At 44.7% G+C, this 22515-nt stretch overlaps 2 protein-coding genes across 3 annotated transcripts in view; one reads left to right on the forward strand and one right to left on the reverse strand.

Moving 5' to 3' along the window:
• LAMA5 (laminin subunit alpha 5) overlaps positions 1 to 7324 on the forward strand; it is a 207426-nt gene extending 200102 nt beyond the window's left edge. The window contains exons 76-80 of the mRNA XM_083447232.1: positions 1833 to 1992; positions 2147 to 2277; positions 3311 to 3401; positions 4662 to 4781; positions 5313 to 7324. Coding sequence (XP_083303358.1) covers positions 1833 to 1992; positions 2147 to 2277; positions 3311 to 3401; positions 4662 to 4781; positions 5313 to 5470 — 660 coding nt within the window. The 3' untranslated portion in view covers positions 5471 to 7324. The remainder of the gene's footprint in view (positions 1 to 1832; positions 1993 to 2146; positions 2278 to 3310; positions 3402 to 4661; positions 4782 to 5312) is intronic.
• An 848-nt stretch (positions 7325 to 8172) lies between these two features.
• ADRM1 (ADRM1 26S proteasome ubiquitin receptor) lies at positions 8173 to 22034 on the reverse strand. 2 transcript variants are annotated; one of them, XM_083447570.1, is made up of 12 exons: positions 21790 to 21925; positions 17789 to 17950; positions 16967 to 17116; positions 16356 to 16566; positions 15825 to 15941; positions 15570 to 15693; positions 15077 to 15163; positions 14023 to 14104; positions 12984 to 13225; positions 10952 to 11109; positions 9391 to 9493; positions 8173 to 8879 (listed from the first exon to the last, which is right to left on the reverse strand). In XM_083447570.1, exons 4-12 carry the CDS (start codon positions 16563 to 16565, stop codon positions 8773 to 8775), a joined length of 1230 nt encoding a protein of 409 aa, XP_083303696.1. In that variant the 5' UTR covers position 16566; positions 16967 to 17116; positions 17789 to 17950; positions 21790 to 21925; the 3' UTR covers positions 8173 to 8772. The 2 variants fall into 2 exon arrangements, with proteins under 2 accessions (XP_083303696.1, XP_083303695.1); XM_083447569.1 differs by lacking the exons at positions 16967 to 17116; positions 17789 to 17950 and having other exon boundaries at positions 21790 to 22034.
• Between the last annotated feature and the right edge of the window lie 481 nt (positions 22035 to 22515).

Genomic DNA, 22515 nt, shown 5'->3' on the forward strand with positions numbered 1-22515 from the left:
CAAACTGTTTGCCCATTTATTGTCTATCCCGGAAGCAGCCCAGCATCTTGGGGACAGGTTGTCTACACGCAAAGCACGTACCATGCCTCTGACCTTGGTCCTTTCCCCATTCAACACCTGGAGGATTTGTAGGAAGTACAGTGGTACCTCGAGTTACAAACGCCTCAGGTTACAAACGCTTCAGGTTACAAACGCCACTAACCTGAAAGAGTTACCTCGAGTTGAAAACTTTGCCTCAGGATGAGAATGGAAATTGTGTGCCGGTGGCACAGCAGCAGCAAGAGGCCCCATTAGCGAAAACATGCCTCTAGTTAAGAACAGTTTCAGGTTAAGAATGGACCTCTGGAACAAATTAAGTTCATAACTAGAGGTACCACTGTATTTGTAGATAGTATTGTGCGTGGTACATACCACTGAGGATGGGTCTGGAGGATATTTTCTGAAAACACCCCCTCCGAGGGCTCATTTTACAAAACAAATTCCCTGATTTACAAATTACAAATTCCCTGGGATGTTAGGAGAGAGAGGCATCACGTACACTGGTCCCCTCTGAAAGCGCCGCAAGGCAGCCTTGGTGCCACTGGTCAGGAGGGACACCTTTGTTTCTGCCACCACTCCATAGATCAGCACCTTTCAGAAAACGAGGGCTGTATGTCTGGGGGCCCTTGTGAGGACCCACGGAGCAGTTTGTCCCCTGCCCACACGCTGCCTAAGAGCCAGCTGACACTATAGGCAAACTGAGAAATCCCATACAGGTGATAGAGCAGTGGGCCAAGGCATGTACCACCCATAATACAGGCCATAAGGTGGTATGCTCAGTCCTCACAGTCCCTCCTGCTAAAGCAGGAGGGCAGCAACGTTGTAAGAATTCAGACTATTCCCTGAATCACAAAGATGGGTGTAAGTGTAAGTGGGAGGACACATGCCTACTGTCCCTCCCACCCACTTCCAGTTTGTCGTGTCTGCAAACTGGTCCTTTGGTGCCACCGGTAACAGTTATGTAGTATGCAGTTATGGAGTTCCAGGGTTACATCTTGCATCAGTGACTAAAAGCCATCAGCATCTACAAGAGGGGTCTTTTTCTGCCCAAGGGCTGAATCTCCTGGTAGCAAACCTTCTAGGGGCTGCATGCCCTTTAAAGGCAATGCCAGAAGCAAAAGTGGGCAAAGAAGTGGATGTGGCTCTGTATTTTTGTACAGGTAGCATCCTTCCACCCACAAAAGGCAGAACCTCCTACATAAGGACACACACACACACCCCTTTCCATCCTCTGTCCAGTAAACCAAGAAGCATTATCACAATTCTGAGATACAATCCAGGCAGGAGAAAACACCCAAGGATGGCCTAGGGCGGGGCCAGTGCGGAGGTGCGGAAGAGTCCCAAGGGCCAGATATAACAGTCTGGAGGGCCACATTCAGCCCCCAGGTCTGAGGCTCCGCGTCTTCTCCAAAACAAAAATATATACAGTGGTACCTCGGGTTACATACTCTTCAGGTTACAGACTCCGCTAGCCCAGAAATAGTGCTTCAGGTTAAGAACTTTGCTTCAGGATGAGAACAGAAATTGTGCTCCGGCGACGCAGTAGCAGCGGGAGGTCCCATTAGCTAAAGTGGTGCTTCAGGTTAAGAACAGTTTCAGGTTAAGTACGGACCTCTAGAACGAATTAAGTACTTAACCCGAGGTACCACTGTATATACAGTCTTGTTGGGAATACAAAGTGGCTGAGCACTAAGAATGAAAGCCTGCCTTTTGGGCGGCCATTGCGCAGTGTGCTAAGTATTCATGTGTTTGGATGCTGGCATTTTCTTCAAAAGATCTTTTTCCTTCTTCAGGATGCTTCCGCTACCAGCTTTAACGGGTGCATCCGGCACTTGAAACTAGACAGGAAGCCTCTGGTCTCACCGTCCCGGCTCTTTGGTGTGACCCCTTGTTACGAGGGTCCTTTGGAAAGTGGCACCTTTTTCTCTGCTGATGGAGGATACGTGGCTCTAGGTACTGTGTGGATCATCTTTCTTGAGCTTTCTGTACCCTGCTAGACTCCCCCACATGTTCCTCCTAGTTTCACCAGTACATCCTCTTCTTTCCTAAGGCATAAAGACCCATGACTTCTCTGTTGCTCTGACAGCTCTCTCGTTTCATCCCCCAGACAGGTCCGTAGCTATTGGGCAGGACTTTGAGTTGATGCTGGAAATTCGCCCCCGCAGTGTGTCTGGCTTGGTATTTCACATTGGCACAAGACAAACGAACTACCTCAGGCTGTATACAGACAAGGAAAAGGTAACGTGATCAGACAGCAAGATGTCTGCAAGCACTTCGTAATAACTTGTATGGTCTCTAAAGGGAGCCAGAAGAGAAAATGTAAAAATCACACCTGCTTGGCTGATCCTTTTATACACACAAAGTACAAAAATGTACTGTTAGCCAGAAAGCAAAAAGTAAATGTCTTATTGGCCTGGAGTTGGGGTTAGGGCAGACAGACATTGGAGATTTGGTAAAGATAAAGCAACAGGAACTATAAAGCTTGAGGAGAAATTGAGACTTAGCCTTTTGCAAACAAACATTAAGCTTTCCTATGTCTCACAGCTAGGAACCTTGAAAAGCAAAAGTTGAAATTCTCAGGAAGCTGAAGACCTGCTTCGTGAAATCAGAAAGGCAGGGGTACATATGCTTAATATGCACCTGTTGTTCCATGTGCAGAACTGGAAAAAAACGCAGCCGCAACAGCCCGTAATCCTAGTTCTAGGAGCCCAAGTTGTTTGTTTCACAGGCTGTTTTGCATCTCTCTATTTTGCATGGGAAAAGCTCTTGCTTATCACGAACATGTGTATTGCTACAAATGTTATCAAGAGGGAAGCTGGCTGTACATGCAGAATTCCGTGAGTTAAATTTGGGGCTGTTGTTTTGCAAACTCATGAATTTGCTTCAGTTCCGTCCCACTAAATGCATTTGCCACCTATAAGGACATGACAACATCACGAGTGGAACTGTGCAGTTCATTGATCTGATCCAGTAGATTTCAAGGAATCAGCAGCTCATGCATCCCTATATTCTGGGCTGCACACTTGGACATGCATTCAAGTCACCTATACAGCCTGGTACTCGCCCTCAGCTGTGCTTCCAGGAGCAGATCAGCAATGACAAAAAACTCCCTGCTTTTCAAGATTATCACTTGCCAGTCTTCTCACTGGGGAATCTGTGTTCCCAGAAAGAAAGTCACCACTTCAGCTGAACCACATTTGAAGTATGTTCAGGACTGTCTCCCCTTTCCAATCCTGATGGAAATTCTCTTAATCTTCTCTTTCTGGATTAGGTCACTGTGATTGCAAACACTGGTGCTGGGGAATTTGCCACCTCGGTGACCCAACCTTCACTCTGCGATGGGCAGTGGCATACGCTAGCAGGTGTGTGATCTTTTCCTGCTGTGCTCTTTTTTGGGGGGGGGGGGGATTAATTGCTTTGAGAACATCACAGCCCAAGCAGCATTCCTCAAAATCCAAGCCGTTCTCTCTCTGTTGTTCTGCTTGAGAGCCAGTGTGGTGTAGTGGTTAAGAGCGGTGGACTCGTAATCTGGGGAACCGGGTTCGCTTCCCCGCTCCTCCACATGCAGCTGCTGGGTGACCTTGGGCTAGTCACACTTCTCCGAAGTCTCTCAGCCCCACTCACCTCACAGAGTGTTTGTTGTGGGGGAGGAAGGGAAAGGAGAATGTTAGCCGCTTTGAGACTCCTTAAAGAGAGTGAAAGGCGGGCTATCAAATCTTCTTCTTCTCAAACCAAAGTTAGTATTCTGTATCTCACCAAACATTTACTAGGAATTTGCCTTAACACGGACCCAGATTATTGGTCCAGCAAACTCAGTATTGTCTGCACGGACTGACAGTGGCTCTGCAGGGTTTTAGGCAGGAATATTTCCCGGCTCTGCCTGGAGACACCAGAGATTAAAAGTGGGCTCATCTGCATGCAAAGGATGTGCTTTATCACTGAGTCAAATCCCTTCATAAAATAGGTGTGGATGTTGACTGGTCAAAGTGTGTCTATGAGAGAGAGCTAGAGAGAAGGATGGAAATATCCATGCATGTGCCTCCAAGACAACCCATTTCCTTCTTTGATGCTGATTAAGACTTCATGTGGATCATTAGCACCGGCTCCATCTAGGTAGAATGCAGAGTACAGCGGTACCTCAGTTTACGAACCGGTACCTCTGTTTACGAACCGGTACCTCGGTTTACTAACTCAATCCGTTCCAGAAGTCCGTTCTTAAACCGAAACCGTTCTTAAACCGAGGTGTGTTTCCCCTAATGAGGTCTCCCGCCGCCAGTGCCCTTCCACCATTTGGATTCTGTTCTTAGACCAAGTTAAAGTTTGCAAACCAGGACACTACTTCCGGTTTTGCGGAGTTTGTGAACCGAATCGTTCATAAACAGGGCTGTTCTTAAACCCATGTACCACTGTACACTTCTGAAACAATCCTTCCAGCTGCTTGCGCAATTGTTACATGCCCATATGCTAGTCCAAATGGACACAGCTCATTCATTTTAAGTTGTGCTAGACACTGAACCAACCAACCCACCCTTGTATGGGAGCAAGGGCTTCATGCATTGTGAGGGAGGTGAGGTTTCTCAGCATGTCTAGCTCTGACTTAGTTCCACCCCTCTCTTTGCAAGTAATCAAAAGCAGCAACGTGATTCAGTTAGATGTGGACACAGAGGGAAATTACACCGTGGGACCCAACCAAGCCCATGCTGCAGCCATCAAAGAAAACTTCTACCTCGGTGGAATGCCAGGTGAGTAGCTCAAGCACGGATATTTGGGAGGATCCTGCTTACAAACCATTGCAGTTAATTTACTTAATGCCCCCATAGCTCAGCTTGTTCTTCGTGCATTTATGTCCCAGGCTTGAGGTGGTCCATCTCTAGCCTCGCACAATGAATTTCAAACTATTCCCAGGGAATCGCCACATTTGTTTGCCTGCTGAAGAACATTATGCACCTGTCACAGAATCTCTTTGCATTTTGGAGTGTTCCAATGCTCAGTTTATGCAGTACAAAATTTAAACAAGCTCTTTCTGTGTCATAGGGAAAATCTGTGCCACAAATTCTTCTTATATGTGGCACTAGCAAAATCCATCTCTTCTGCTGTGCTGTGTATGTGCTTCCTATATTTTTTTGTTTTGTACTTAGTGGAGTGCACTTCCCTGTTTATTAGACAAGTTAACCAATGGGCCTTAGTCACAATTAGCTTAAAGTGAAACTGAAGCCTAATGACCTTCGGACTGCCTACAGTTGGGGTAAAAAAAATATTTTGCTCTTCTACAGAACTTGAAGACACTGGCCTCCCTTTGGCACCTGTGGCTCATCTTCCCTCCTACATTGGCTGCATGAAGAACTTGGTGATCAACCGGAACCAAATTGACCTAAGAGAAGCTGGGACTGTACAGGGAGCGGTAGGGCTCACAGAGTGCCCACTTATGTAAAAACTATTTGTACGTGTTAAGTCAGTACTGCAGAAAGCCACACGACCCTTCAGGAAGCCAGCAGTCCCTCAAGCTTGGGCACACACAGCATTCCTTGCCACCTGGGGATACAGACCATGTTCAGCACCAACAGCAGGTGTGTTGAGAGGGCAAGGAGGGCTCATCCGTTTTTATTTGTAATTGATGCTTTCCTGCCTTTACACATTGTCCACAGTAATGTTTTTGAAGAGGGCAAGGGCATATGGTATATTTATAATAGTACTGTTGAAGCATAAGGTGTTCCCTCTCTCCTCCCCACACCTGGTAAGATTCTAATCAGGATGAATCTGTCAATGTAGTTTGTGAACAACTGCTTCAGCCAGCTGAAAGGCTCAAGGGACAGGAACAAAATTATTTAAGCACGTCTAAATATGAAAACTTTATCGCTGCCATCATCCAAATTGTATTTCATCATTTCCAAGCAGCTGGCAGCATGAGAACCATTTGGTTGGGGGCCAGTATTTATTTACTGAAATAATGAAAAACTGTGCAAGATGCAAGTCTTGGAGCTTCAAAGCCATTCTGCATTATGCTTGTCTAGTCTCTACCAACCAGGCACTCGTTGTTTCAGAAAAACAGTATTTCATGTTTTTGGTGCTAAGTTAATGAGTAGAATTAAATCCATTGATTATGACTTGGGCAGATAACCTTTAATGTATAAGGAAAGGATGAGTCAACTACCGTATTTTTTGCTCCATAACACACACCTGACCATAAGACGCACCTTGTTTTTAGAGAAGGAAAACAAGAAAAAAAAATATTCTGAACGAAACAGTGGATGTATGATTTTTGTGGTTCATGCTGTGGCCACAGACATGCTATGTGATCTGATGGTGAATTTGGGGTGACCCAATGCAAAAATCCTGAGGATCCATGGGCTTTACCTCCCCCATCCCAGGCAGCCTCCTTTATTGCTAGAGTCCCTTGTCTCCCTCCTGATCGCTTGCCGACCAGCTGCTCAGCGGCTTCATTTCAACATCCCCTTCCGTCTTTCTGGGGGGGAGGGGGGAGCACGATCTGCTTTTCACCCCTGGGCAATTCGGCTCCAGGGACCATGCATTCACTCCATAAGACGCACAGACATTCCCCCTTACTTTTTAGGAGGAAAAAAGTGCATCTTATGGAGCGAAAAATACGGTAAATGTGCCCATGTTGCTTCTCCAACCATGTTATATACCATCTTGTCAGGTTGACTGTGCAAGCAATACAGCCCTATTTCCACGTGAGGTAGGAAGTTTAATATGTCCCTAGTAAATTGTCTACTTATTAATTGCCCTGGGGCAAGAAGGCAGCAGAGGAATAAGCTGCCAGCTGACTCTTGCACCACTGTGCTCAAAATTCAGTTCTTGCATGGGTTTAAGTCAGTTATTCTTTACTCAAGAGTAGACCCATTGAAATTAAGAAGCCCATGTCCATTAACATCAACAGGTTTACTCTTGAATAGGACTGGTATTGAATACCACCCAGTGTTTCCCAACTCCCCTGGCGCATTAACTTCACAATAACACCCTCCCCCTGCCCCCAAAAAAGTATATGGTGCACTTAGAGATTGCCTTATATATATTTGTGTGTATATACATTGTTCATCACATGGGTCAAGATACTGCTTTGAAAAGGACTTTATAACTTATCAGTATATTGGCTATTTTAATGCTGGGGTACATATTGTAAAATGGGTTTTAACAATTATTGGTTTCACTTTCAACCACTGTAAGTATCTGTTTTTAAGCTGTACTTTTAAGGGATAATCTCTGTAAATCACTGGTACATACTTTTAATTCAAATAAAATTTTATGATCTATAATTCATACAAACGATATGGAGTAGTGCTGAATTTGTTAAGATACTCTGCCTGGGCCTCGATAGCTGCCAATAAACCCACAATCACTTTATATTAAACTCTTCTTTACAACCGTTTCAAGCGCTATAGGGACCTCAGACATTCCTGCAGGTTTTTGTTTTGTAAAGTGAAGTTTAGAGGTTTAAATGCCTGCCAAATGCACAGCTCTCTTTATAGTTCAGGTATGGCACTTCCCAAAAGCTTTCCACCACCAAAATTCCTGTCACTATTTTTATGTATCTCACAAAAACAGGCATAGCTGTCAAATGCAGTTACATTTGGGTAAGTCAGGATGCTAGGCAAAGGGAGGTTTCCCAGCTTCCTGCCCAGAGGGGCTGAGGCAACGCAGTCAGATGGCCAAGGGAAGAAACAGTAAAAGTATTATTATTATTATTACTTCAACATGCAAGGATTGCTAATAGAGAAGCAAGGCTATGAAGGGCAAGCCAGTTAAGAACAGGGAAAGGAACCCTTGTTTCTATTGAGGTCCAGTCCCTAGAACAGAGCTTTCCAAACTTTTCATGTTGGTGACATACTTTTTAGACATGCATCATTTCGTGACACAATTTTACTAGCAAACTGGAGGTTAAACTAACCTCTTTCCAGCCCCAGGGGGAGTGAGTCACAACAGAGTTTGGAAATCTCTGTCCTAGAAGATAGTTGAAGACTACACACCATCTAAAAGTGGACTGGGCTCAGACTGCCCCCTGCATAAATTAGGCTGAAGCCCAGAGGATGCAACACTCCTGAGAAATTTGGGGACGGGTTGCCTTGGAACCTTCAGAATCACACATTCTTCTCATGAGAGGTGTTCTTTTCCCCCCATTCCTACTGCCCTATGTCCTTCATAAATACATGACTTGAGGGTCAGGATTACCTCACAATGTAGGGGATGGAGAGGAGAATAAGTAGAAACAGGAGACAGCCTTCTAGGAACAAGGGGACTTCTTACAAAAGAACTGTTAGAACCAAGCAATTCCTTAAATAGGTAGGGTTTAAAAGCTCAAAATATTCTGCTGGATACAGATAAGCCCTTGGATAGCTTTACAGCAACTCTTGGATATGGGTTGTAACAACCAACTAAATATAAAAATTACAAATGTTTCTGCCAAGGTGATGCTTTTACCTTATGAGAAACCCCAAGCATAGACCTGCAACTGGCTTTGATGCAAGACTATAAATTTAATCAGGTGAACCAAACTTGTTTCCAAGGACAGCAATAGAAGCTGCCAAAGTGTACTTTAAGGCCACAAAGACAAACATCTGTTTGAAACTGCAGCAAGTGGGGGGAAAACCCAATATACCCAGGATGAATTTGGCAGAGAGGTCCTTTACTTGCAGATTCAATACATGAAGTATGCTAGTTATCCTACTTATCTTAAGGTAAATATCTAGGAGTACCCGTAAGACACAGTTAAGAAACCTAATCTAAACTCATGTCTTCTTCCTCATCCTTCTTGTCGTTTGAGTCTCCTTCCTTTTGATCGGATTTGACGTTGTTTTGCATTGCTTTTGCAAACGCCTCGACATCTGAAAACAAGACACATCAAATTAATAACATGGCAGCATGCAATAGGAAAGGAGGCTACTTAATGCATGGCTCCAAGTGAACAGCATATGGCAAAAGGAAGACAACTACCCAGGACAGAAAGCCTGGAGTAGGTGAACAAAGGAAACATCTGAACATCTGTGCTGGTCTGTAATGGTCTAACCGCCCCCTTCCTCATGTTCATTGCAGCTCAGACCTGTCATGTACTTAGCCTACAAAATGACATTCCAGTCCATATTCGTAACTGGACAAAAAGCACTGCATTAGAAGCAGTGTGTCACCATTCCACAGCAATCTTTATATTTCACTGGGTTACAGAGAGCTGAGCCAGAGCTGCCACCTTTTACCCTGATTCTCTGCCTTCAAGAGGGCTTCAAAATCAAGAAGGGATATGGACTCTGGTAAAACTGCAACACAAAGGACTTCTGCCCCAGCAGAGCCTACTGCACAGCCACTGAGCAACTTTGGGTTTATTGACAGAAATGAACTCACCTCCTTTGTTTGCTGCATCTACTGCCTCAGCTGGTAGGCCAAATTGGCTCATTAGAGGTCCCAGCTGCCCAGAAGCCAAGGCAGCACTGAACATGCTGAGTGCCTGCAAAGAAAAAAAGCTATGTCAAATTCCAGAAAGATTCTATAGGGCAAAGGCTGAGCAGCCTTTTTGTTTCCTGCGGAGGGCAGCATTCCTTCAGGTGCTGCACTCTGGTGGCAGGTGCAGCCAGAGATAATAGTATTCTGGATTAACTATTCCAGAATAAAATCTATGCTGCTTCAGTTTTCAACATAGCTACTTGGAAGATTAGAATGCCCACTCCTCCTATGCAGGTGCAGAAGTAGGCCGCACTGGGCTTGACAAGGTTAATTTCAATTATAGTTTGGGGGGGGGGGTTCAAAGCACAAAAGATCAATACAGCTACTGTTCTGAAAAGTGGAATTTACTTCCAAATTTAGTATGTCGCCAACACCATACACAGAGTGGCAGCATAACAAATTGTTGTCAGACAGCTAAGGACCACACAACCAAGGGGGGAAAACAAAATCCCATCCCTTCCTATTGTGTAGAAGCAAGATAGAATGAGGGAGCAAGCACTCGAAAGCAGGCATCCCCAAACTCGGCCCTCCAGATGTTTTGGGACAACAACTCCTATCATCCCTAGCTAACAGGACCAGTGGTCAGGGATGATGGGAATTGTAGTCCCAAAACATCAGGAGGGAAGAGTTTGGGGATGCCTGCTCTAAAGCCAGGGGTGATGAGGAAAGAACTCTGGTAGCATGAAAGCTCGAGGAGGCATCAAAGGCAGCAATAAATGGCCTTTCTGAGATTTATCACAACAGGCAAACTGAAAAGGATTCAAACAAGAGAGCTTCTTGCATTCTTCCCAAGCTGGCTTATCTTTTTTGGGGGGAGGGATTTCTAACCAACTTCTTCAGTCTTCTAATTAATAAAGAGCTTTCCCCACTAAGGTTACTGCTATCAGCATTGAATTAATTCAGCAAGTAATTAGAGATAAGTTTGTGGGGTTACAGCAGAGCAGTGCCATTTCAGCCGCTCTAAAGGCAGGTTTATAAATAACAAATCACAATACTGCATTTAGCAGACACAAACTTTATTTTATTGGTTAGCAGGAAATGTGGCGCAGTATCCTGAAACAGGGGGAAAGACAACCCACATGGCTGACAGACACCGCTGGAAAGGCCGGCCAGCAAATTTGAAAGGCTACACAAAGTGCAGAGTCTTGGTGTGCGAGACAAATGCAACACTATTGCCCCTATATTGTACATCCACACAGGGGTTGCCTGGGACACCACTTCCACCTCTTTGGTTTTCCCATCCTCATTCATCCATTTTTAAACTTGTAAAGACCTTAAAAGAGAAGCCAACTGCCTCATAACTAGACCTTCCTCATCACATAGCTCTCCAGATGATGCAGGGATTTGTCTTAAGATTCCTCCTAGTGTGCTTCAGCCAATTCCACCCCGTACAAGTCAGTCCTCCTACTTAAGCCAAGTAGCTGCCTCCAAGTGTATTTTCCAGGTATACCAAAACTTTTACCTGCTGGAACTGTGGAGAGGTCAGTGTGTTCTGGATCTCCTCTGCTGTCTGCGGCAGAGATTCCCCGGAAGGAAGATAAGGCAGCAAGCGCTCTTGAACCTCTGTATTTGCCAGAATGGGTGCCATTATTTCCGGGGTCAGGACACTGGACAGGTCAACTGTAAAGAAACAGAGCCAGAATGTCTGTGGCAGAAGTACCAAGAATTAACAAAGTTGCTGCAGGAGAACTCTGCGAGTCACAGCACAGGTGTATCACAGACACCACAAAAGTCTAATCACCTGTTGTTAAAGTACAACTGCAAACGGGAACAAGTAAAGGTTTATAACGATAAGGTGCAGTCAAGGACACAGGAAACAGTATAAGCATGGAGATGTGGAAGAAATTATGGAGAAAATATGCAAAAAAATATAATTAAGAGGAAAATTGTTTTTAGAAGTTATGGTATAATGGCATCTGACTTCTGCAATTATTGCAGCAATAAATAAATCATAATCGAAAATAGGATGGAGGTGCAAATGGGAGAATGGAACTTTTTATCATTATCTGGTAGGCATGCAGTTACACGCAAAAATACTGGAAGATTATTATTAGAATAATAAGAAAAAAGTTTGGAAGATGAAGTTCCTTTAGATCCAGTACTGATATTGCTCAACTGTAAGTCCCCTATCCTAAAGAAAGACCGTAAAGAACTTACATCCTATTTTGATTACAGCTGCTAATTGACTAAAAACTAGTTACACTACTCACTTCCTGGAAAGAATGACCTGGTAAAGTTTGGAACCTGGCTATACTGTAATGGCAAAAATAACATCTCATCTAAGAGCAAGAATTGCAAGTGAATACGGAAACTTGTTTTGGGAAAACTAGTTGCCCTTTATACACTATTGTCAACAAAATAATGATCTCCTATGAAAGCAAATTCAAGGTGGTTGTGGATTTCTGTTTATAAGAAATACTCTAATTTTATGTCAAGTCATATTTTCCCGCAGAATATTATGATATAAGGTACCCCCCCCCCCCGTAACAGTGTTCTGTTGATTGTCAACCAAATGACTTGACTTTTTTTGAAAGCCTCAACTGAACAAAATTCTGAGCCTATTTACAATTAAATCTTGTGTGTGTGTGTGTGTGTGTGTGTGTGCGCGCGCGCGCGCGTGTGTACACACACACACCATGGTAAACAGATTTGATTTGGGAGCCAGTGTTTCAAAAACCAAGCATTTCAGATTTTGACCCAGACATAGTGTTACACCATTTGCTTATCTTCGTTCTCTCACACACAAATTGTAAAGGTAAAGGGGTAAAGGACCCCTGGATGGTTAAGTCCAGTCAAAGGCAACTATGGGGTTGTGGCGCTCATCTCGCTTTCAGGCCAAGGGAGCCAACACTTGTCCACAGACAGCTTTCCAGGTCATATGGCCAGCATGACAAAACCACTTCTGGCACAACGGGACACCGTGACAAGTGCCAGAGCACACAGAAACGCTGTTTACCTTCCTTCCACAGCAGTACCTGTGTCGGCTCCCTTGCACTTTGACGTGCTTTTGAACTGCTAGGTTGGCAGGAGCTGGGACAGAACAACGGGAGCTCATCCTGCCGTGCGGATTCGAACCACCCACCTTCCGATCGGCAAGCCCAAGAGGCTCAGTGGTTTAGACCACAGTGCCACCCGCATCCTTTACACACACTGTAATGAAGGGTTGGGGAAACTCTGGCCCTCCAGCCACTATTGGATTACAACTCCAAACATCTCTGACCACTGGGCTATGCTGCCTGGGGTGATGGGAGTTGGAGTCCAATGACAGCCAGAGGGCCACAGGATGCCCATCCTTGCAGTAAACACAGAGGCAAAAAAACCACTTTATTACATGCTCCTGTACAAAGACAAACAATATGATAAACAGTATGCTGCTAATACTGTTTCAGTAGGGAAAGCAGCTAGGAAGGAACATGGAAGCACAAGGCAGGATACATCTTTGGTGAGACCTCATTTTTTGTCAGGCTACAGAGGCTCCCACACCCCCTTTTTACCTTGCTGGCCTCCTGCTCCAGCCGGCACATTCATCGTTGCCAAGATAGTCTGGAGGTCACTCAACTGGATGGGCTGAGTAGGGCTTGTTGCTGTACTGGTCCCATTTCCAGAACTCGGAGCAGGACTGGGACTGGTGGCAGTGGCAGTGGCAGAGGCTGCTGCGGGAGCTGTAGGAGCTGGCGTTACCCGTGTGGAAGAAGTACTGGACGATGGTGTCACAGCTGCCGACTGGCTGCGAGAGCTAAGAAGCAATTCATATAGTTAGCCTCTGCAAGTACAGTTTGAAGTCGGGGATGTTTCCCACAGCTAAAGAGCAAGTGAGAGAATTGCCATTCCAGGTCTTCTCCTCCCCCAAAAAAGAAGCTCTGAGCTCACTCAACACAACTCCTTCCTCCTTCCTCAGTTTGAAATCCCAAACTTCTAAAATTGCAATTTAAAGATGAGCCCTAGAATTACAGTGGTACCTTGGTTCTCGAACGGCTAAGTTGACAAACAAATTGGCTCATAAACACCGCAAACCCGGCTTTAAGTGTTCCTGTTTGCCAACATTTTTCGGAAGCTGAACGTCCAAAGCGCCTTATGCTTGAGTGCAGGAAGTTCCTGCAGCCAACTGGAAGCCGCACCTTGGTTTTTGAATGCTTTCGGGAGTCAAACCGACTCCCGGAATGAATTAAGTTCGAGAACCAAGGTACCACTGTACTACAAAAGCCAAAGACTTGTTGTTTATAACCCTACTGACCCTTTCTGATCTCCCATTTCCCTTCTCTAGCCAAACCCCGAAATGAGGTTCCACCTTTTCCACACCTAGGAGAGATTCTCTTTAAATGTTAGACGGATACCACAGGAGCTGCTTCCCCACAAGTTCGCCACACAGCACTGGCTGTTGGACCTGAAACATTGCAGCGATATGTAATAAAAACAGAAACCTATGGGAGAAATGTCCTCACTAAAATATTGTACAATTTAAACAGAGCCTCAGGTATTATTAAAGCAATCTGTTTCTTTGAAAAGGACAGTTATAAGCCAAGGTCCTCTTACCTGGAAGAAGAGCTGCTGGTTGGGGGGCCCCCACTTCCCAACAGACTAGCCAGACCAGGACCTGTCAGAGCACCGAGCCCACCTTCCATAAAGGAAAAAGACAGCATATGTGTTAGAGACTTCTTTTCATAAATAGAAAGTAGGCTTAAAAATGTTGTACTGTGTAGACTTCTTGGTCAAAATAACCAAAGTAACTTTACAGTTTTCCCCATCCAGAAACACAGATGTACAAACTCATATTGCAAGACCAGATACGTTTTACACAAATTCAGCAGGGAGCCGGAGGACTTCTTTGGTCAATTGAAGGCTCTCACTGATTAATGGTCCACCCAGACTGAAAACATGCCTAATCCTGGGAAGGAATAGGACACTCCTTTTTTGCCATGATGCCAGCCTTTTCTTCATCTTAAGTGGTTTTTCTCCACTTTAGAGTATACAAACTTAAGCAAAAGCACACACACAAAGGATTTATCTGTCTAGTTCTATGCCAAGTTTTGTCTGAGAGTCCACTCTGATACTTGAAGCATTAATTCTGAGTCTCAATTTGTCATTTCTAAGCCAAACATTCTCAAGAATAGAAACAGTTGCCACAGAACTAAGTTTGTGCTTCTGCCATGCTTTGTGTTAATAGCATAAGATGCTGGGAAACCTGTTTTTCTTCATTCTCTGAAAACTGCCTCCTGGTGGAATCATTCTATTCTGGACCACTGGATGGCAACAAGCAGTGAGGATGCAAAGTGGCTGCATGATCAGTCGCAGAAGGATTCATGTATGCCATTAAGCAGCAGGTTTACCATCACACACACAGGGAAATCTTACAAAGCGTACACTTTTAATGTTCTGACAACACTGTATCTATGCTGCAGGCATTTAATGAAAGAATAGAGGAAAGAATGGATCAGCTCATGTTACTTGGCACAACTTTCTGTCCAGTGATATTTGATTTATTATGAACACTTTGCTTAAGAACCAAGTATAGTACCTGCAGGGAGCATTAGGAAGAGATTAACCCAGACAAACACAATTTTAGCATGAATGTACAAAAGAAGCTTACCAAGTCCTCCTAAGCCTGTTGGTCCAATCAGCTGCATGAGCTGGTTATGGCTCATGTTTCCCAAAAGACTTTGCAAGCCACCTTCACCTAAACAGATGAGAGCGTATTATATTCACACATTTTTTACAGCTCTCCATCTAAATGACAGGCAATTTAAAATGGCAACAGGTTTCATGAGGAAAATCTCACTGTTTTGCTTCTAATATACAAAAGAGAACCACAGGTAAACCCTGGAGAATATCAAGAATATCCACACGTCTCATGTTTCCTAAACATCTGTGTTTCCTAAGCTTTTCCAAGTTGATATTTGAAATTGTTACGTTTGCCTTATAGTTTTATTTTTAATACTATTTTATTGTTATACATTAATTAAACATCCAATTAAAGCTGGTTTTGCAATGAAGGAATCAAACAAACAAACCCCCTAAAGTATCAGAACTGGCTCTTAATACTAAAGAACACACAGAAAAGGACTCATGGAAAAGGTCTATACCTCCAAGGGCAGACAACTCATGGCCTCCACTTCCACTACCACCCAGAGCTCCAGGCATTGGTGGGTTGTTGAGATACTCATTCACCTTACGACAGTGCTCCTCATCTTTTTCAGTCTTGGGCTCCTGCCGGGAGAAGAAGAAAAATGCATTTTTGCACTCCATGACAGATGTCTAATCCGCAGCTTCAACGTTACACAGCAACAACTAGCATCACTTATGCCTCATTTCCCCTTCATCTGCTAACAGCCACAAACCTGCATCCAGAAGAAGAGCCGCTTGGATCCAGCTTTGAATTTCAACACATAAACGCGGCCTGTAGTGCACTGAGGCACCCTCTTAAATTCACAGTCATCAGGGAAAATAATCAAGTCCTGGAGTGGAAGAAGATGACAACAAATTATTCTTTACTTTCCAAACACAACTATTCAAGTGCATTACAATAAGAAAGAGATCACTAACCACTTTCTCAGTCAGGCTGCAGTTGAATGTCTCTCCCATGACAAGCTTACAGGGGTGGCTTTGCAAGCTATGGGGAGTTACATAGATGCACATGTTATGCCTGCCTCTAAGGAACATGCTTATCTTTTTCTTACAAGATGCACAAATTCCACACAAACTTGAGATACATGTCAGGTGGCCAGGGAAGAAAGAAACCCGTTTTTTCAAACCACAGACCTCAATCTAGTACATAAATGTCTTTTAACACTCTCTTACGTACATTGATTTTAAACACGAAGCAGAATTAAATCAATGCATACACCTTTAGGCTGCAGCATTCTACTTACATCCTCCACGTTCCCTGAAGTCCTGTCTTTCCAACAGAAGTGAATGAGGGAATCATCCGTTTGCTGGATATACACGAGACCTTTCCTCTTGTCTGGTGTAACAGTGCTGCCTTTCAAAGACATCTTTCCCGCACGGAACTCTACCAAGTATTTGCTAGATGAGCCCCGGGAGCCTGGCACCAGACTTGGAAATAAAGCACCTGAAGACATCCTGGAAAGAGATAATATTTCATAATAAGCACGTTTTCTCTTTCAAATATACAAGTGTTCTACCAGTGCCCAAATCCAGAGTTATGGCCCAGAAGAGCAATGGGTTTCGAGAATTCAGTCTTTTAAAGGTAACTTAAAGAGCACCAATCTGACAGCCTAAATGGGCAGGGCCAAGCCAGAACTCCTGTACACCATGAACAAGCAGACTCCCTGGGTGTGTTGAATCAATCACAGTATCCTTTCCATTTACAGGCAGGGGTGGACAATGTTTGTACAGGAGCAACAGTTCAAGCATCTCAGCAGTAATGATCATCTTCATTCAAGTCCTGCAAATAATTCTTCCTCTCTCTGTGCTTTGCAAACTGAAAAACAGCCTCTTCACTCAGATCTCTAGTACCAACCCTCCAACCTTCCTCTGATCTTTGGTAAGCACTTGACAGGGCTTGGGTCAGAATAGCATCAAGGATCAAAAGCCGTCTGGTTATGGGAACAAGCAATGATTGAAGGGAGCTTCCAGAGTCAGAATGCTTTGAGAGATATTTATGCAGAATCTGAAAACAGAAGAGTTAGAAAACCATTACTGTAGTGCACCAACTGAAAAAATTCCACCAACGTAAAGAATAGATACATAGAACTAACAGCTAACTATCACTAGATCCCTGAAAAAACTAGCAACTTGGGGAGCAAAAGCAAAGCTGAGGACTTGGACCACCTTCAGAATAGCTTAGAGGCTCATTTACATCAGACCTGATGGGAAAACAGGGGCCTATTTTGAGGATGGATCAGCTTGTGCTTTTTTAAAGAGTGTAAACTACTTTTCCAAAGCAGAAAGTATAAAAAGCATTTTAAAAAACAACAACTAGAATGCACTTCAGTGAATAGCACTAGCAGTTTAATAGTTAAATCAAAATATATGTGACCTAGGGTCAGTCACTTCCTGTCAGCCTAACCTACCTCACAGGGCTGTTCTGAGGATAAAATGAGGAGGAAGAAAACCATGTATGCTACCTTGAGCTCCTTGGAGAAAAGGTGGGATATAAAATGTAACAATACAGATAAATCAAAAGGCCCACAAACTAAGGAGTATTATTGAAAGTGGATTATTTAGGGAATTAGCAATCAGCTAGAATTAGCCTGTTGTGCACACATATATGTCATGCCAGGAGATGCAACAGTCCAAAAAGAACAGCTATTTGTGCAACAGTTACTGAAGCAATACTCACCAATGATAACAGTACTCCTGTGCTCAGAGCGCCAAGAAGTCCTGTAGTCCTCCAGCACCATTCTCCTCTCCAAACCAGGAAAAGCATCGTTGCCTGGCTGTGGCTTTTCTTCAAGTCAGACTTCTGATCATTCTTATAAAGAGCTACTGAGAACTTGAGTCTCTAGGGAGTGAACAGCTGCTAAAGAATTCTGGTGAAATGAATCAGATTGTACCCAAGAGGCAAACCCCTCTTGCATTCAGGTGTTTGTTTCCTGACAAAGCTTCTTCAGCTCTTAACTTACTGCTACAGGATCTCTCAAGTGAAATTGATTTTTTGCTGGCTATTGCTAACTTTTCAAATCCATTCTTCCTCAAAAAAGCCAAGAACTCCCAGGTCAGCTTGTGGCCCCAGGCCATACCACAAGGCATTTATGACAGCAGCACTTCGGAGTGTATCAGCATGGATTTCTGAAAAATAAGTCATGTCAGACTAACCTGATCTCATTTTTTGACAGAATTACAAGCCTGGTAGATGAAGGGAACGCAGTGGATGTAGTCTACCTTGATTTCAGCAAGGCATTTGACAAGGTGCCCCGTGATATTCTTGTAAAGAAGCTGGTAAAATGCGGTCTTGACTATGCTACCACCCAGTGGATTTGTAACTGGCTGACTGACCGGACCCAAAGGGTGCTCATCAATGGTTCCTCTTCATCCTGGAGAAGAGTGACTAGTGGGGTGCCACAGGGTTCTGTCTTGGGCCCGGTCTTATTCAACATCTTTATCAACGACTTGGATGATGGACTCAAGGGCATCCTGATCAAATTTGCAGATGACACCAAACTGGGAGGGGTGGCTAACACCCCAGAAGACAGGATCACACTTCAAAACGACCTTGACAGATTAGAGAACTGGGCCAAAACAAACAAGATGAATTTTAACAGGGAGAAATGTAAAGTATTGCACTTGGGCAAAAAAAATGAGAGGCACAAATACAAGATGGGTGACACCTGGCTTGAGAGCAGTACATGTGAAAAGGATCTAGGAGTCTTGGTTGACCACAAACTTAACATGAGCCAACAGTGTGACGCGGCAGCTAAAAAAGCCAATGCAATTCTGGGCTGCATCAATAGGAGTATAGCATCTAGATCAAGGGAAGTTATAGTGCCACTGTATTCTGCTCTGGTCAGACCTCACCTGGAGTACTGTGTCCAGTTCTGGGCACCACAGTTCAAGAAGGACACTGACAAACTAGAACGTGTACAGAGGAGGGCAACCAAAATGGTCAAAGGCCTGGAAACAATGCCTTATGAGGATCGGCTAAGGGAGCTGGGCATGTTTAGCCTGGAGAAGAGGAGGTTAAGGGGTGATATGATAGCCATGTTCAAATATATAAAAGGATGTCACATAGAGGAGGGAGAAAGGTTGTTTTCTGCTGCTCCAGAGAAGCGGACACGGAGCAATGGATACAAACTACAAGAAAGAAGATTCCACCTAAACATTAGGAAGAACTTCCTGACAGTAAGAGCTGTTCGACAGTGGAATTTGCTGCCAAGGAGTGTGGTGGAGTCTCCTTCTTTGGAGGTCTTTAAGCAGAGGCTTGACAACCATATGTCAGGAGTGCTCTGATGGTGTTTCCTGCTTGGCAGGGGGTTGGACTCGATGACCCTTGTGGTCTCTTCCAACTCTATGATTCTATGATTCTATGATTCTATGATCAAGTGACCCATTAGCAACAACAAGTGATGCAAGAGAACACAAGCATCATGAAAGAAATTTGGGCAGAGTTATAAAGACTCTGTCATCAACATAGCTGGAGAAAAGAGGTAAAACACAATCCTGGACAAAGAAATATAGTCTTCTGGTGGGGGGTGTTACAGTCCATAGCATCTCAAAACCATGAATTGTTTCGCCACTCCATACCACTCACGAAACTAGAGACACAAGGCATCAGCTGCTGGAAAACAAATCTGCTGGGAGAAACAAAACTGTGGCTTGCTTGCTTGGCAATGAGCCATCTCATGATTTGTTGAACAAACCATGGTTACAAACACAGCCACCGTAGGTGACACAAAGCAGACTGAATGCTAGTGCTCTTTAGAGCATTAAGGCACCATGCATTCTGAAATAAACACTATACCAGTGGTTTTCGAACTTTTTTCTCTGGACCATGCTTTCAGAAAAAATTGCTTGTGCCACACTGATTTTTTATTTGATAAGAAATAATACATTGGAAAACATAACTAGGATTGTCCTCAGCACCACTTGGTGCTCTTGCTCTCATTTTGAAAATATATCTATTCATATTCTGCAAACAAATTGTTTTGACACTGAAATGTTTAAATGTTTATTAGACTGTCCTTGAATCTTCCTGCCACACTTGCCATCCTCTTCTGCCACACCCTTTGAGAATTACTGCTCTACCCAAGAACTATAATATTTGTCACAGTGACTAAAGGCACCTGTTATCACTCTAATTTCCTTGCATCACTGCAAATATGTTCACGTTAAAATGATTCGCATAAGAACAATGTAATATTTTCACCAGACTCATATTTTTGAAGCTCACATGCCTGATTCCTAGCTAAACAGCATGAATAAGCTACCAGATTTTGGAATCCCAGCCAATTACCATGTCAGCTGTTGGGAAGCTGTTGGGGCTATAATCCCTAACATCTCTAACCACTGGCCAAGATGCCTAAGGCTGATGAGAGTTCAAGTCTAACAACTAGAGAACAACAGTTTCCCACCTCTGAACAAACAATATACTAAATATTTGGAACAAGTTCAAATATTTGTGAATGGCTAAGAAAAAGAACTATTATAGGTCTACCAGTTCATAATACACAGCCTTGCAAACTTCCAAGTTTGGGAAATGGACACAGTGAGAAGCAATTGTTAAATATAAAGCAGGGCATCTATAAAGTTTGAGAACAGCACCATATTGAAGGATATCAATTGTGGGGCTGTACTGTTTTGAGTATTAGGGTCACAAGGCAAATTTAAGGGATGGCAACCCTTGAATCCTATCATTACTACCAGTTTTGATATTTGTAGATCTTAAGTTCAAACCCCAGTTTAGCCATTGACGTTGTTCAGCCTGAGTAGGTAGTTATGCTGAAGTTTATCACACCATGGAATGTAAACACTCCATGTAAACAACACAAGTCACTCCCCCCACCAACTTTCTAAAAATGGTACACGAGAGAACAAACAGCAAGCAAAGTAATAATAGGTTCCAATTTGCAAAATGAAGTGCTTTGCCAATTAAACACACAGCAATGGAGTGGGCAAATGGTATTATGTACTGTGCATTTTCCTTTGCTGTAAGTTGCTTGCAGACCTTCGGGTGGAAAGCAAGTAAAAAGGCTGACTAATAATAACACTAATAGCATCACCAGAAACCCAACTGTCCTTGTCTTCTTGGGGAGTGCGTGGAACGGACGACCAAGAAAAAACAGGAGGAAAGCAGGGACAGAGGAGTGACATACCCCAGAAACGGGCAGTGCAAAAATTGTAGAGTGGAAAGGGGCACCCACACACGGCGAGGGTCATCTAGCCCAACCCCCTGCAATGCGGGAACATCCTGGCACTCTTTTAAGCTGCGGCGTTTGGCTCCTGTTCCCTAATGAACTTAGTAAAATTTATAAACGGTATGCCTTGGAAGCTAGGCCGCGGGGGGGGGGGTTAGCTTAAGCCCCCTCCTCCTCCTCCCCACGTGCGAATGGGGTCCCTCGTCTGCTCCACCCCTCCCCCTCCCCCCTCCATTTTCCTCAGGGACTTTTTGAAGTTGGGTCAGGAATGAACATTCAGCGACGGGGTGAGTCTCCCCCTACAGCCGCCGCCTCCCCCACCTCCGTCAATTCAAGGGCGCCTCTCTCTCGGCCGCACACGCGAGGACCCCTCCCCCCCGCTCGCCCCTCCCCCACCCTTGCCTAATTAGCAACCCCCCCACTCCCCCCCCCGGTGGTTGCGACCTCCAGGCCTCCTCACACACACCCCGCATCCCGCCCCGAAAATTACCTGCCGCCTCAGTTCACCCCACTGTCACCCGCCCCGTGTTCGCTCTCCCCCTCAGACGCTACCGCACTTCCGGCCGGCTGAGGGAAACGGGGGGAGGGGTAGCCTTTTGCTCGTCACGCCGGAAGCCCGCCCTCTTCCCTTCGCCCACTCTCCACCGCCATCTCCCATTGGCTGGGACGCTGGCTCCTCCCCCGCCGCGCCCGCGCTAGCCGGAAGGGCCTGCCACTCGGAAGGAACGCCGCTCGCCAACAAGCCCCCGTCATGCACCGCGGCCTCCGCCCCGCCTGTTGGCTATTGTGCTGTGTCATGTCAGGCGGGCGGGCCGGGACGGAGGGCGCGGCCTCTAGCGGCGCGCGTTGGAACTGCATAGGGATCGCGCCGTTTTGCGGGCGCTGAGGATAAAGAGCTCTGTGGAGCCCGCAAGCTTGCGCGGTGCTGGGTTGGGTGCGATAAAGGGGACGAGAGGCAGCCAGCTGCCTCCACAGCCTCCTCAGGCTATATGAGAGACGGCAAAATTATAATTATTTTTAAAATTGACTTTCTCTAGGGTTCGCTTTGGGGTGTTTTATATATGGGGAGTGATTCGTAAATCGAATATTCATCACTTAAGGGTATAAAATTGTGTGTGGCATGCACGAAGTGGGTAAAGGTTTTCTTCTCACACAACGCTAGAACTCGTGAGCATCCACTGAAGCTGAATCCTGAAAGGTTTACCACAGATGAAAG

Source organism: Podarcis tiliguerta (genome assembly GCF_965153285.1).
Source record: "Podarcis tiliguerta genome assembly, chromosome: 6".
NCBI classification, from domain to species: Eukaryota; Metazoa; Chordata; class Lepidosauria; order Squamata; family Lacertidae; genus Podarcis; species Podarcis tiliguerta.

Bases quoted from the DNA above. Each gene is read 5' to 3' on its own strand.
- ADRM1 (XM_083447569.1), bottom strand. From the start codon at position 16,565: ATGTCTTCAGGTGCTTTATTTCCAAGTCTGGTGCCAGGCTCCCGGGGC. The intron at 14,105-15,076 runs GTAAGCTTCTTT...CCTTTATGGAAG, and splicing joins AACAGGCTTAGGAGGACTTG to GTGGGCTCGGTGCTCTGACA. The intron at 11,110-12,983 runs GTAAAAAGGGGG...GTTTCTTTACAG, and splicing joins TGGAGCAGGAGGCCAGCAAG to TTGACCTGTCCAGTGTCCTG.